General features: G+C 32.0%; 2 protein-coding genes, 1 long non-coding RNA gene and 1 other non-coding gene across 7 annotated transcripts; 1 reads left to right on the top strand and 3 right to left on the bottom strand.

The window, feature by feature from the left end:
- Positions 1 to 9: 9 nt before the first annotated feature.
- LOC128036936 (uncharacterized) lies at positions 10 to 702 on the bottom strand. Its single transcript, XR_008193340.1, has 3 exons — positions 497 to 702; positions 312 to 420; positions 10 to 211 (listed from the first exon to the last, which is right to left on the bottom strand). It is a non-coding gene; the product is annotated as an uncharacterized LOC128036936 (long non-coding RNA).
- Positions 703 to 1723: 1021 nt separating this feature from the next.
- On the bottom strand, positions 1724 to 2583 carry LOC105761502 (uncharacterized). Its single transcript, XR_008193341.1, has 4 exons — positions 2516 to 2583; positions 2329 to 2399; positions 2171 to 2243; positions 1724 to 2061 (listed from the first exon to the last, which is right to left on the bottom strand). It is a non-coding gene; the product is annotated as an uncharacterized LOC105761502 (transcript).
- A 666-nt stretch (positions 2584 to 3249) lies between these two features.
- LOC128031918 (disease resistance protein LAZ5-like) lies at positions 3250 to 6225 on the bottom strand. The gene is made up of 3 exons (XM_012579338.2): positions 6199 to 6225; positions 4849 to 5172; positions 3250 to 4605 (listed from the first exon to the last, which is right to left on the bottom strand). Exons 1-3 carry the CDS (start codon positions 6223 to 6225, stop codon positions 3250 to 3252), a joined length of 1707 nt encoding a protein of 568 aa, XP_012434792.2.
- LOC105801384 (disease resistance protein RPV1-like) lies at positions 6219 to 12004 on the top strand. Of its 4 annotated transcripts, none has more exons than XM_052627294.1 (7): positions 6219 to 6872; positions 7088 to 8180; positions 8535 to 8575; positions 8856 to 9096; positions 9236 to 10264; positions 10342 to 10668; positions 10785 to 10932. In XM_052627294.1, the coding sequence occupies exons 1-7, from the start codon at positions 6385 to 6387 to the stop codon at positions 10788 to 10790; spliced, it is 3225 nt and encodes a 1074-aa protein (XP_052483254.1). In that variant the 5' UTR covers positions 6219 to 6384; the 3' UTR covers positions 10791 to 10932. The 4 variants fall into 4 exon arrangements, with proteins under 4 accessions (XP_052483254.1, XP_052483255.1, XP_052483253.1 ...); XM_052627293.1 differs by adding an exon at positions 11319 to 12004 and having other exon boundaries at positions 6222 to 6872; positions 10342 to 11057; XM_052627295.1 differs by lacking the exon at positions 10785 to 10932 and having other exon boundaries at positions 9236 to 9995; positions 10342 to 10522.
- The last annotated feature ends 10 nt before the right edge of the window (positions 12005 to 12014 follow it).

The following is a 12014-nucleotide window of genomic DNA, read 5'->3' as shown; positions in this document are numbered from 1 at the left end:
GGTCGATTAATCTCTTTTTTCTCCCTTACAAAATCTCCTACTTGAGAAATTATGGTTTCAGTTACCAAAAGACTTGTGTTGAAGCTTGGGTTGCGTTGCTCACACCCGGTGGCAGCGGCTAGGCCTAGCATGTCCAGCATTATATCGTATTTGGACGGTGTTGCTTCATTGCCCGATCACTTGAGCCCTGTTATCAAAGCTTGAAAATACCCTGCAGGATAAAAAAAAGTGACTCTTCGATTAAGATACAGGTTGATTGGTGGGGCTATATTTTGTTGACAGGTAGGAATCAGCCCATAACAAAAGATCACCTTTTTCTTCGTTATTGGTCGCGTGATAAATTATTTCCATTTTCCTTGAAGGATAAATATGGTGACTGTGAGCTTGAGGTGTCTTTCTTACATCCATGTAAACCCAATGCTAAGGTGAAGACGTGTGGTGTCAGAATAATGTATGAGAAAGATTTGGAAGAAATAAAAGAGTTGCAGTGCCATACCACTCAATCTTCTCCAAATTTTGAACACATCCTCCAACACTCTGCTCACAACCATAGATCAGTAGGTAGCACTTCTCACATCATACAGAAAATGTAAGATCTACGAGGAAGCAGAGGAAGAAGGGCCGCAACCAAAATGGATGCAAAAAATTTTCAATTTTATGATGGGCCAATCGGGGAAGAAGCATTAATTTTGGTAAAGTACTTAACCAACCATGTACTATTACTTCTATTTCATTTAAAATAATCAATTTAAATTTATTTATGTATAAGATATGATCTCTTTAATATATATTAAAAAATTTTAAAATTTTTAGCCATACAATCGTATTGAATATGTACATATCTCAAATGTTGATAATATAATTTTTATACCACTTAAAATTTGTCACTTAATTTATATTTTTTACTATTTAAAATTTTAGTCATCAATTCATTCCTTTTACATAATTGAAATGTGTACATTTTAATTGGTTTTACTTATTTATTAAAATTTTATTTTCATTATATATATTAAACACATTTATATTTTATTTATAGGTTGAAGTAAATATAATCAATTTGAGATAGAGATGTGAAGAAAAATGGATAGTTTCAGGACAAAGCAGGTAATAATAAAGTGAAAAATCCTATAACGAGGATAAAATCAAATTTTTGGGACGGTCATAGTACATTTACAAATGACTAAATTTAAAAAAAAAAAAATTTGAAGGGCTATGGCCCATGGGCCTCTACATGGCTCCGTCGTTGCATCCATGCAAAATCGAGAAAAAAAATGAATAAGACGATCTTCTAACTCCCTACCCCAAGCCCTAATATAGGCAGGGGCGAAGTCAAGAAATTTTTGAGGGGGTCGAAATTAAATTGTATTTTTTATGATAGTAAAAATATAATTTTACCATTTTAATAGTTTGTATATTTATAATTTTAATAGTTTATAACAAATAGAAAATACCTACTCCTAGATCAATATAAAAGCATAGGTTATAAGATTAACCAATCTCAAACATATGTTGATTATATTTAGGTAATAGTTGGTAGGTTTAGCTAACATGAATATAAATTAGAAATCATCAACTGAAATATTATATAGATATATATATATATATATATTTACCAACTTTCGAAGGAAATATGAAACATAAATCAATGGGTGAACAAATCAATGAAGTAAAATGCAGATAGTATTGAGATGCAATATGATTAAATCTCTACTTGCTGCCTATGGCATGAGCATCAATGGTGGAACCTAAACAATTAAGCTGAATGATGTTCACCACTGATCCTATGAATCAAAACCAGCCAATAACAAGTCAACTGTCAAAAAGAATTCAAGTATGAATCTTAATCTCTCCTCACTACAATGCTCAAACAACATGAGAGCAGTAACATACAAAGAAATTTCGGCCCAAACTGATATGATAATCAAAATCCAAGATAAGAAAATATCAACTCCAATAGCTCTACCATGAAACTAACCCAATCTAGCTTGAGAATGAAAACTGTCAAAGGTTGCCTCCAGCTCCATGTGTTTATCCCACAAGTTTTGAGATCTGTTGCAAATTCTGGATTTATATAATCCCATTGATAAATATGGGAAAAATGGTGAGGATGCTGAAAATCATTATATGAACCTAAAATCATGATAATAAGTCAAAGTCAAAGGTAACTTACTTCTCCACCAAGACTGAATTGCCAGAACCCAAAAAGGGGCTCAAAAGATTATTTTGACTTTGTGTTGACAAATCTGTTGACAATTTGCATTGTCACCAAATATCAGTTCAAACACTTGTATAAAACAAGCATTCAGTAAATAAAATTGAAGGTCTTACAGCTCAGGTGTTCCTCCTTGTATGGCTAAAGCTCCAATTCAGCAGTGGCATTCCCAAAGATTTGTCATTCCCTAATCATACATCAACACAGAAGCAAAGGATATAAGAAAAAACAATCTCACAAATAACCAATCTTTCTAATGAATCAAGATATGATTGAAGGAAAATGGAGCAAGTACTGAGATACCAGATGATACCAACGCTGGAACTAAACAATGAAGCTGAACCGAGTCCACCATTGGTCCTATGAATTAAAAAAAAAACAACCAATAACAAGTCAACTGCCAATAAGAATTAAGTATGAATTTTAATATCTGAATTTTGGTACCCACCAAAATCCCCTACGGACATTTTATCAACTCCAAAGCAGAATCATTTTGCTACTGTATTGAAATCTCCAGTTACTGTTCAATTTTCCTCCAAATTAATTAATATATATGGAGAATTTCCTTCTTGGACAATATATGCTATATCTACAACAGAACACAGACACGGCAGGGGAATGAAGATGAGAAAAATAATAGTAAGCAACAATCACAACTGTTGAACAAATTTCCAATTTTATGTTTCATAAATTATGCTTTTAACATTTACAATGTGGAACTACAAGGTTTCAGTATGGTAAAGCACCTTCTAGAAGACAAGTAATTTATAAAGCAGAGCAAGTTTAGATTCATCCTGGTTGGTTTTAATTAATTAAAGCACTTCATTTTGTGTCACTAATTTATAAGTTGAAAATTTACTATTAACAATTGTGGAAAACAGAAGTATGACAATATGAAAAATAAATGAAAAAACTGAAAAATTTATGATAATATGAAAAAATGAGATGAAAATGAAACCCCTACCTATGCGTTTGATGACATAATTGAGAAGTTGAAAGTCCTCAAAAGCAGAGCCCAAGATGGAAAGAAATACAAACTATTTCAATCTTTTAACTCCTCCACCCCCTTCTTCACCATCATGGCTAAAGCTTCTTTTGTTCCCAGCATGTCTCTTTTCAGTAGCATCTGTATCATCTGTAGCATCTGTAGCATCTGTATCATCTGTATCACCCTCTGCATCCACGTAAAATACATGAACACCACATCTCTCCACCTTGACATACTCTTTTCCTCCGCTTCTTAAATCCAAAAGTCTGATGTAGCATTTGAATGATGCCTCCTCATAATTCTGGTCTTCTTTAACCATGTCGGCGGTAGATAGAATAAACACGTGATAATCCTTGTACTTCTCTGGCTCAGGAAACAATAACAAAGATATTTTACTTCTTAGCTTTTTATAACCACCACCACCACCATCATTGCCACCATCGGCGGCTGTAAGTTGGTACTTACAAATACATTCAACATCACTAATGTAACGGCAGTGAGTGAGATCAGCCACAAGGCAGATAACAAAAACCAAAAATCTGCTCCCACCACCCCCATTTGGGGCTATCTTCAAACTTAAGGAAGAATTCATGCTCTGACACTTGAACTTATTTGCTGAAATTTTGTTTCCTGGGAAACAACAAATCAAACTTGACAAATCAGGAATCTTGCCACAGCAATCATATCTCGCTGCCCATTTCTTAGCTAGGGATCGAATTTTGAGCATGGCATTTGCCTCAATGTTATTAATTGACTCTTGATTCAAGTTGAAGCAATTACGGAATAGCATGGTAAACTCATAAAAACAAGCATCACCAGCATCTAAATAATCAAACTGATATAAATTTTGATCTGCAAAGGAAACTTTTTCCAATGATGTGCAGTCAAGTACATTCAACTTGAGCAGATATGGTGGAAGCTCTGAGAGTAATTTGAGGCTCTTGCAACGATCCATATGCATATACTTAAGGCTTTTAAACCTCAAGCTTGGTGAGCGCACATCAACAGTTGGAAATTTAACGATTGGACAACCACTAAGATCTAGAGAAAAAAGGGATTTCAACTTTGAAATATTGCTTGATACATCTTTTACCATTGAGTTTGTCAAGGTCAACCATTGAAGTCTGTCGAGATGCTCAATGAAATCAGGTACTTCTTTTATTCCGGTTTCTGATAAATCTAACTCATAAAAGTAATTTGGGATCTCCGGAAACTTCTTGAGACTACGACATCCCTCAAGGCGAAGGGTTTTAAGTGATGTCAAACGGGCGAGGGAAGGAAGTTTAACCAGACTTTCGCAATTTTCACAGTCAAGTCTTTCCAGGTTGAGGGCTCCTAATAAATTAGGGATCTTCTTTAAATTTTTGCAACTGAAAAGGTTAATTTTCCGTAAATGAACAAGATCCTGCACATGATGAGAACATATATAAAGTAGTTAGAGCATCATTTTACTTAGACTCTTATCAAAATAAAAATTTATATTACCCACCATCAATACATCAAATTGTTTCGTTTAAAAATAGAATAAAATCTTTTATATTTATTTTTCTAAAAGTTAATAAAAATATGTTATTTAAATGCTATATCAATTATAAATTCTTTTTCTTAAAAAAATTCTTGGATGAAGAAAGTATAAAAGTATATATACCTGATGAACTTCGTTCCAAAGTTGTTCCATGTTTTCATATGGTAATTCCAATGCAACAAGGTTCTTTGGATTAAAACTTGATGATAAAGATTTGAAGGGGTAATAACCCCATCGGAGATACCTTAGCTCATCCGGAAGAGATATAATATCATCTTGGTCTGTATGTAGCTTCTTATAATCCTCATGCTCTTTCCTCAACCAACTCGAAGGAAAATAGAAGAAAATACATCTAAGATTAATCATGCTTTCAAAAACAGAAGGTTGGAATAATAGGTTACCCATACGTGACATGTCTACCTTTATTTCTTGAATTCGATCAGTTCCCTGATAACAAAAACCAATTTATCAAATATTAGCATGGAGAAATTTATGGACATTCCATTAAATAACTCATAAAAAAAATAATTATATTAGGATAGACGTAGACTAATTGAGCACTTTTAGAAACTTTTACATACAAAAAGTGTTTTCTTTTCTTTTATTTTTATTTTTTCAAATCAATACATTAAGTATTTAATTAAGTCATAAACATTGAGCCATTATGCGTCTAGTATGATGATAATTATTTTATTTTCTAAATACTAATTAAAAGGATAACTCCCTACCCCAAGCCCTAACATAGGCCAGGGCAAAGTCAAGACATTTTTGAGGGGGTCGAAATTAAATTGTATTTTTTATGATAGTAAAAATGTAATTTTATCATTTTAATAGTTTATATATTTATAATTTTTAAAGGATTAAATTAAATTTTTATCATTTTTAGGAGAGCCAAACTGTAATTTTGTCATTATAAATTTAAAATTTTAAGGGCCATAAATGGAAATTTTCCATTTTAGAGGTTGGTGCCATATAAAAAGAAAATAAAATATAAATAAAAAACAAAAAAACCATGCAAGGCTTAGTCCTCATTCATTCTGTAGGTTAATCTCTCCTTGCAGGACCTCAGGTCGAATGATTTATTTAACCATCAAAATTTATAAAAAATTTATTTTAGCTTTTTAATTTATTTAATTTTTGCTTTTTAGCTTTTTTACTTATGTTTTCTATCAAATCGCCTAAAATTTAATAGAAAGGTTAATTTTTTTAATTTTGCTGATATAGCATACATGTAGATTATCATATGAATGGCATATCACCATTTAATTAATTTTTAAAATTTAAAAAATAAAAATATTTAAAAATTAATTAAATACTGACATATTATTCGCATGGCAATCTATACTGCATCAGTAAAATGAATAAATATTAATTTTCTTATTTATTTTAAAGTGTTTTGACAAAAAATTTAAAAGAAAACACAAACTTAAGAAAACTTGCAATTATTGTAGGCTCCATTTTATCAACACCCACCTTGTTGGATTCATATGCATCACTCATTTATGACCAAATGAAAAGGTTATAGAGAAATTGCTTAGAAACCACCTTTATTCTTCCCTGGAAATTTGATCTGTTTCTAGTTTCTTTCAGACGTATTGAGCGATCAATTTTCTGATTTTCAACACTACATCCACATATTTTTTTCTCTCGCTCATCTTCATGTCGTCATTACCTTCAACTTCTTCGTCCAATTCTAGAAAGAAATATGATGTTTTCTTGAGTTTTAGAGGTGAAGATACCCGCACCAACTTTACCGATCATCTCTATGATGCTTTAAGTAGGAGTGGGATCGTCACTTTCAGGGATGATCCAAAGCTGGAGGCCGGCGAAGAGATCGCGCCTGAACTCTTTACAGCAATTCAGCAATCATGGTGTTCGGTAATCGTTTTTTCGCAAACTTATGCCTTTTCAAGTTGGTGCTTGGAGGAGCTTGCTGAGATTGTTAAACAACATAACAACGACGGCCATATAGTGTTTCCAATTTTTTACGATGTTGATCCATCTGATTTAAGAAAACAAAAAGAGAAAGTGGAAGAAGCCTTTGCTAGACATGAAGAGAGATACAAAGAAGATAGGGAGAAGATCCAAAGGTGGCGAAATGCTTTAATTCAAGTGGCTGGAATCAAGGGATGGCATTTAAATAACAGGTAACTCTTTCTTTTCTTCTCTATTTTCTATTTTTTGGGATATATATGTATAAACTTTTTTCTTTCTTTCTAATCCTATGTGTTTAATTGAAAAGTGTCTTGGTTCTTGTTTGCTTCCAAACTATATTATGTTTCATGATTCATTGAAAAAGAAAGTGCATTTGGTAATATGAAAAAATAAATTATTCAAAAAATTAAAATTTCTTTTATTGTAGGCATGAATCGGAATTTATTAGAGAGGTTATTAAGAAGATATCAGCAAAACTATGTCACCCAGTTACTCATAGTCACTTGGTTGGAATGACTGAACGCTTGGAGGATTTATATTTGAAAATAAACATTGGGGAAAATGATGTCCGCATTATAGGGATTTGCGGAATGGGTGGTATCGGTAAAACAACACTCGCAAGACTTGCTTATAATCAAATGTCACATCATTTTGAAAGTAAAAGCTTTATTGCTGATATTCGAGAAGTTTCAGACAGATGTGGATTAGTTTCTTTACAGAAACAACTCCTTTCGGAGATTTTTCATGATGAATGCTTCAAATTTTTCAATGTTCATGAAGGGAATGATATAATTAGTCATATGTTGTCTCGCAAAAAGGTTCTTATTGTTCTTGATGATGTTGATAACATACAACACTTAAAATGCTTGGTTGGAAGGCATGATTGGTTCGGATTAGGGAGTAGAATCATTGTAACAACAAGAGAAGAACATTTGCTTCGGTCTTGGCCAGTTGATGATATGTATGAGCCCACAACATTGAATCCCAAAGAAGCGCTTCAACTTTTCAGTCTGAAAGCTTTTCATAGTGATACAGTGCCGAAAGATGATTTCATTGAGCTTTCTTACCATGTTGTAAAATATGCTGGTGGGCTCCCGTTAGCTCTTGAAATTTTGGGTTGCTTTTTATGCGGTAGAGATGCTACTCAATGGAGAAGTGCAATTGAAAGACTTAAAAGAGATTCTAATAAAAAAATTCTCGATAAACTTCGAATCAGTTTTGATGGACTGGAAGAAAGGGAGAAGAATATATTTCTAGATATAGCATGCTTCTTCAATGGGGAGGAGAAAGATTTTGTAATGAAAGTATTGGATGGTTGTGAGTTTTTCCCAGATATTGGTATTGATGTTCTCATTAAAAAATCTCTCATAAAAGTCGATGAACACAAATATTTGTGGATGCATAACTTGTTGCAAGAAATGGGAAGAAAATTTGTTAGAGAAAAATGTGTTGATGAACCTGGAAAACGTTGCAGATTGTGGGAGGAAAGAGACGTCCATCATGTCCTAACAAAAAATACTGTAAGTCATTTAACAAAAGTTACATACTATTTCTATTTTGTTATATAATATCAAATCAATATATGATATAAATCCAAAGCTTAGTCTAATTGGTTGGTTGATACAACTATTCTTAAAAAGTGATATTTAGTAATTTTGAGATAAGTCATGTTTGATGTTTACAAATATTAAAAAGGATTTGTAGAAATAAATATTTAATTTCATTGCATTACCCTCTTTAGAGCATAATATTTGTAGAAATTGTTTTACTTCATTTAAAATACTTTATTTATTATATTTAGAATATAATAATGCTAAATAAAATGTAAGTTTTAAAATTTTGTTTTCTTATTTTCTATTCTTGATTTTTCTTAGGGTACAAAAATGATTGAAGGTATAATCATTGATAATAGAAGGTAAGAAGACACATAAACTTATATTTATGTGTACTGTAAATAATTATTTTATTTTTAAAATATGATAAGAAATTATAGCAAAACCTTTTACACTCAATATTTCAATGTTTAATTATGAAATTTATCTAATAGCGTATTACTCTTTCAAAAGAATCAATAGAGAAATGTATGTCTTTTTGAAATATTAATAGTATATCAGTGAATCAGATAATTTTTAGATATTGAATGTTTTTGTATATTATGAAGCTCATTTTCATTTTGTTTTATTCTTGATTATTAGGGAATCGAGCAAGATGCTCAACTTGAGTGTCGATGCCTTCTCAAAAATGAAAAAATTGAGATTGCTCAAAGTGCTTTGCCTATCAAATTGTGATGATCTCAAATTTCTTTCTAATGAGTTACGGCTTCTAGATTGGAAAAGATGCCCTTTAAGATCGTTGCCTTCAAGCTTCCAACCGGACAACCTTGTTGCACTTCTTTTACCATATAGTCGCATTCAACAACTGTGGAAGGGAAATAGAGTAAGAATTAACTCATCTCATCCTTGTATTTTAGCTTATTTTAATATAAATGATTAAACTTTGATTAAGGTAAAAAAAAACAATAATAAGCATTATTATGTTTTCTCATTTGTTTCTAATTTATTGTGATCTTCAACAGCCGTTGTGTAAGTTGAAAATGATGAACCTTGAAGGGTCCCAAAACCTGATCAAGACACCAGACTTCACAACGGCATCAAATCTTGAAGTTCTAATATTGAAAGGTTGTACCAAATTAGTGGATGTTCATCCATCAATCGCAGTACTTAAGAGCCTTAAAGTTTTGAATTTAAGAGATTGCAAAAGTCTTAGGAGTCTTCCGACCATAATTGGAATGGAATCTCTTGAAACATTAATTCTTTCGGGTTGCTCAAGTCTTGTAAGGTTTCCGGAGATTGATGGGAAAATAGAACGTCTAAAAACTCTAGATCTTTCCGGTTGTTATAGAGTTGAAAAATTATCGGAGAATTTGCAGCATGCAAAGTTTTTGGAAGAGCTCGACTTGAGTGAAACAGCCATAACAGAACTACCATCCTTCATTTTTCAATTTAAAAATCTTAAAGTTCTGTCTTTCAATGGATTCAAAAGAGTAAGGACAAATTCCATCGCTTCGATGTTACCTTCATTGTCAGGTTTGAGTTCATTAAGAAGGCTAAGTCTAATGGACTGCAATCTTTGTGAAGGAGATATTCCACCTGATATTTCTGGTCTATCCTCTTTGGAAGAACTTAATCTTAGTGGTAACAATTTCATCAGCATACCTGCATCTCTTACTCGACTCTCCAAGCTTGAAGAGCTTATATTGTCAAATTGCAACATGTGTACTCTTGGCGAAGCAGATATTCATGGTCTATCCTCTTTGAAACGGCTTTTTCTTAACGGTAACAATTTCATCACCGTTCCTTTGGCTCTGACTCAACTTTCCGAGCTTAAATTGCTTGCATTATCAAATTGCATGAAGCTTAACTCGTTGCCTGAGCTACCAACAAGTATAGTAGTTCTGAGTATAGATAGTTGTTCTTCACTTGAAGTAGTTGCAAGTCCATCAACAGTATGCAATTTAATGCATTCGGATGCCGTTAAAGCCATTAACTGCTTCAAATTGGCTGAGAATATCAATGCATTAACACAGCTGAAAAAACATCTTAAGGTCGATTATCTCTTTTTTCTGTCATACTTGAGAATTTATGGTTTTAGTTACCAAACGACTTGTGTTCTATTTTGCAGGCATTTGCAAATTCAAAAGAAAAGTTTGATATTATTATGCCCGGAACTGAAATCCCAGGATGGTTTAGCCAACAAAAAGGTGACTTCTTTATTAAGATTCCCTTACCTATCAACCTTCAAGAGGATTGTGAATGGATTGGAGTTGCTTGTTGCTGCATTTTTGTCAATAATGATGCTTCAAGGGATGTGGGCTTTATCGACTGTGGAGCGTTAATGTATGGTAGAAATCGTCGACAGATTGAGAGGAGAGGCTATTTGGTGGATAAACGATTCGACAAGCCCATAATGAAAGATCATATTTTTCTTCGTTATTGGTCGCGTGATAAGGTATATCCATTTTCCTTGAAGGATAAATATGGTGGCTGTGAAACCAATAATTTGCGGACAACAGATTGCTTAGATCATAAACGTGATGGGCTTCATGTGTTTTTCAATGGTCATAGCCTTAAGGTGAAGAAGTGTGGTGTTAGAATAGTGTATGAGAAAGATTTGGAAGAAATAGAAGAGTTGCAGTGCCATATCACTCAATCTTCACCAAATTTTGAACACATCCACCAACACACTGCTCAAAACAATGGATCAATAGGTAGCACTTCTGACATAAAACAAAAACGCAATATCTCCGAGGAAACGGAGGAAGAAGGGCTGCAACCAAAGCTGATGCAAAAAATTTTCAATTTTATAATGGGCCAATCAAGGAAGAAGCATTAACTGTGGTAAACTACTTAACCAATCTTTTATTTAAAGTGATCAATCTAGACTTATTTACGATCCTTCTTACATACCAAAAACTTATAAATCTTTTACTTATATTCAACAGGAGCTCATATCATAGTTTATATATATCATTTAAAATTTTAGTTGCTTATAAATTCATTCCTTTTACATAACTGAAATGTGTAAATTTTGATTGGTTTCATTTTTATTAAAATTGTATTTTCATTATATATACACTTACATCTATATTTTATTTATAGGTTGAAATAAATATAATCAACTCGAGATAGAAATGTAGAGAAAATGGATAGTTTCGGTGACAAAACAGGTAACAATAAGGTGAAATCCTTTAATAAAGATCAGATCATAATTTGGACCGAGTTAAAAACCATTTTATTTTCATTTGAGACTAACTTATGTGTTGAATTTAATCAGTCAAAATTGTTTTTATATACTTAATAATATTACTGCAACTACTCCTAATAAAAGTATCATTTTAATTTCATGGTTTGTAGTAGAAATAATATTACTCCAACTCTTAAGTTTATGTATTTTTTGTAAAGTATTTATGTTCAGACATTTATTTTAAAACTTACTCAAGTATGAATATAAAGTGTGCTAGAAAATCTTTTACGTGTGAGAGACATATTCATATCAAATATATTTTTTTAAAATTCAATAAATTCATTTTTGTTCTTGTCTAATTTTAGGGTTTAGAGAAATAAAGATATGATTTTTTACTGACATGAGCAAGATTTTCAACTGTAGTGTTTTTGTGATATTAACAAAATTTTCTTGATTTGAGCTAAGTTAATATACTAGTGATAGAGAAAGGATTATATGAAGCGTAATTCTACATCATTCCTATACATTTTCAATAGGAGAATGACAACTCAAAATTTTAGTATTTTTAGTTGAATTTGAATTTTGGGGAGGAAAAAGCTGAAAATCAAGAA

The sequence above is a fragment of the Gossypium raimondii genome, unplaced genomic scaffold (assembly GCF_025698545.1).
Source record: "Gossypium raimondii isolate GPD5lz unplaced genomic scaffold, ASM2569854v1 Contig00098, whole genome shotgun sequence".
NCBI lineage: Eukaryota > Viridiplantae > Streptophyta > Magnoliopsida > Malvales > Malvaceae > Gossypium > Gossypium raimondii.
This window is presented reverse-complemented; position numbering and strand designations above follow the sequence as displayed.

What these genes read in the sequence shown, in the direction of transcription:
- LOC128031918 (XM_012579338.2), bottom strand. Translation starts at nt 6,225, where the DNA reads ATGAGTGATGCATATGAATCCAACAAG. An exon ending in ATGCATATGAATCCAACAAG is followed by an intron (nt 5,173 to 6,198) that starts GTGGGTGTTGAT and finishes TTTTGTTATCAG; the next exon opens with GGAACTGATCGAATTCAAGA. An exon ending in TTTGGAACGAAGTTCATCAG is followed by an intron (nt 4,606 to 4,848) that starts GTATATATACTT and finishes CATCATGTGCAG; the next exon opens with GATCTTGTTCATTTACGGAA.
- LOC105801384 (XM_052627293.1), top strand. Translation starts at nt 6,385, where the DNA reads ATGTCGTCATTACCTTCAACTTCTTCGTCCAATTCTAGAAAGAAATAT. An exon ending in AACTGTGGAAGGGAAATAGA is followed by an intron (nt 9,097 to 9,235) that starts GTAAGAATTAAC and finishes GATCTTCAACAG; the next exon opens with CCGTTGTGTAAGTTGAAAAT. An exon ending in AGCTGAAAAAACATCTTAAG is followed by an intron (nt 10,265 to 10,341) that starts GTCGATTATCTC and finishes TCTATTTTGCAG; the next exon opens with GCATTTGCAAATTCAAAAGA.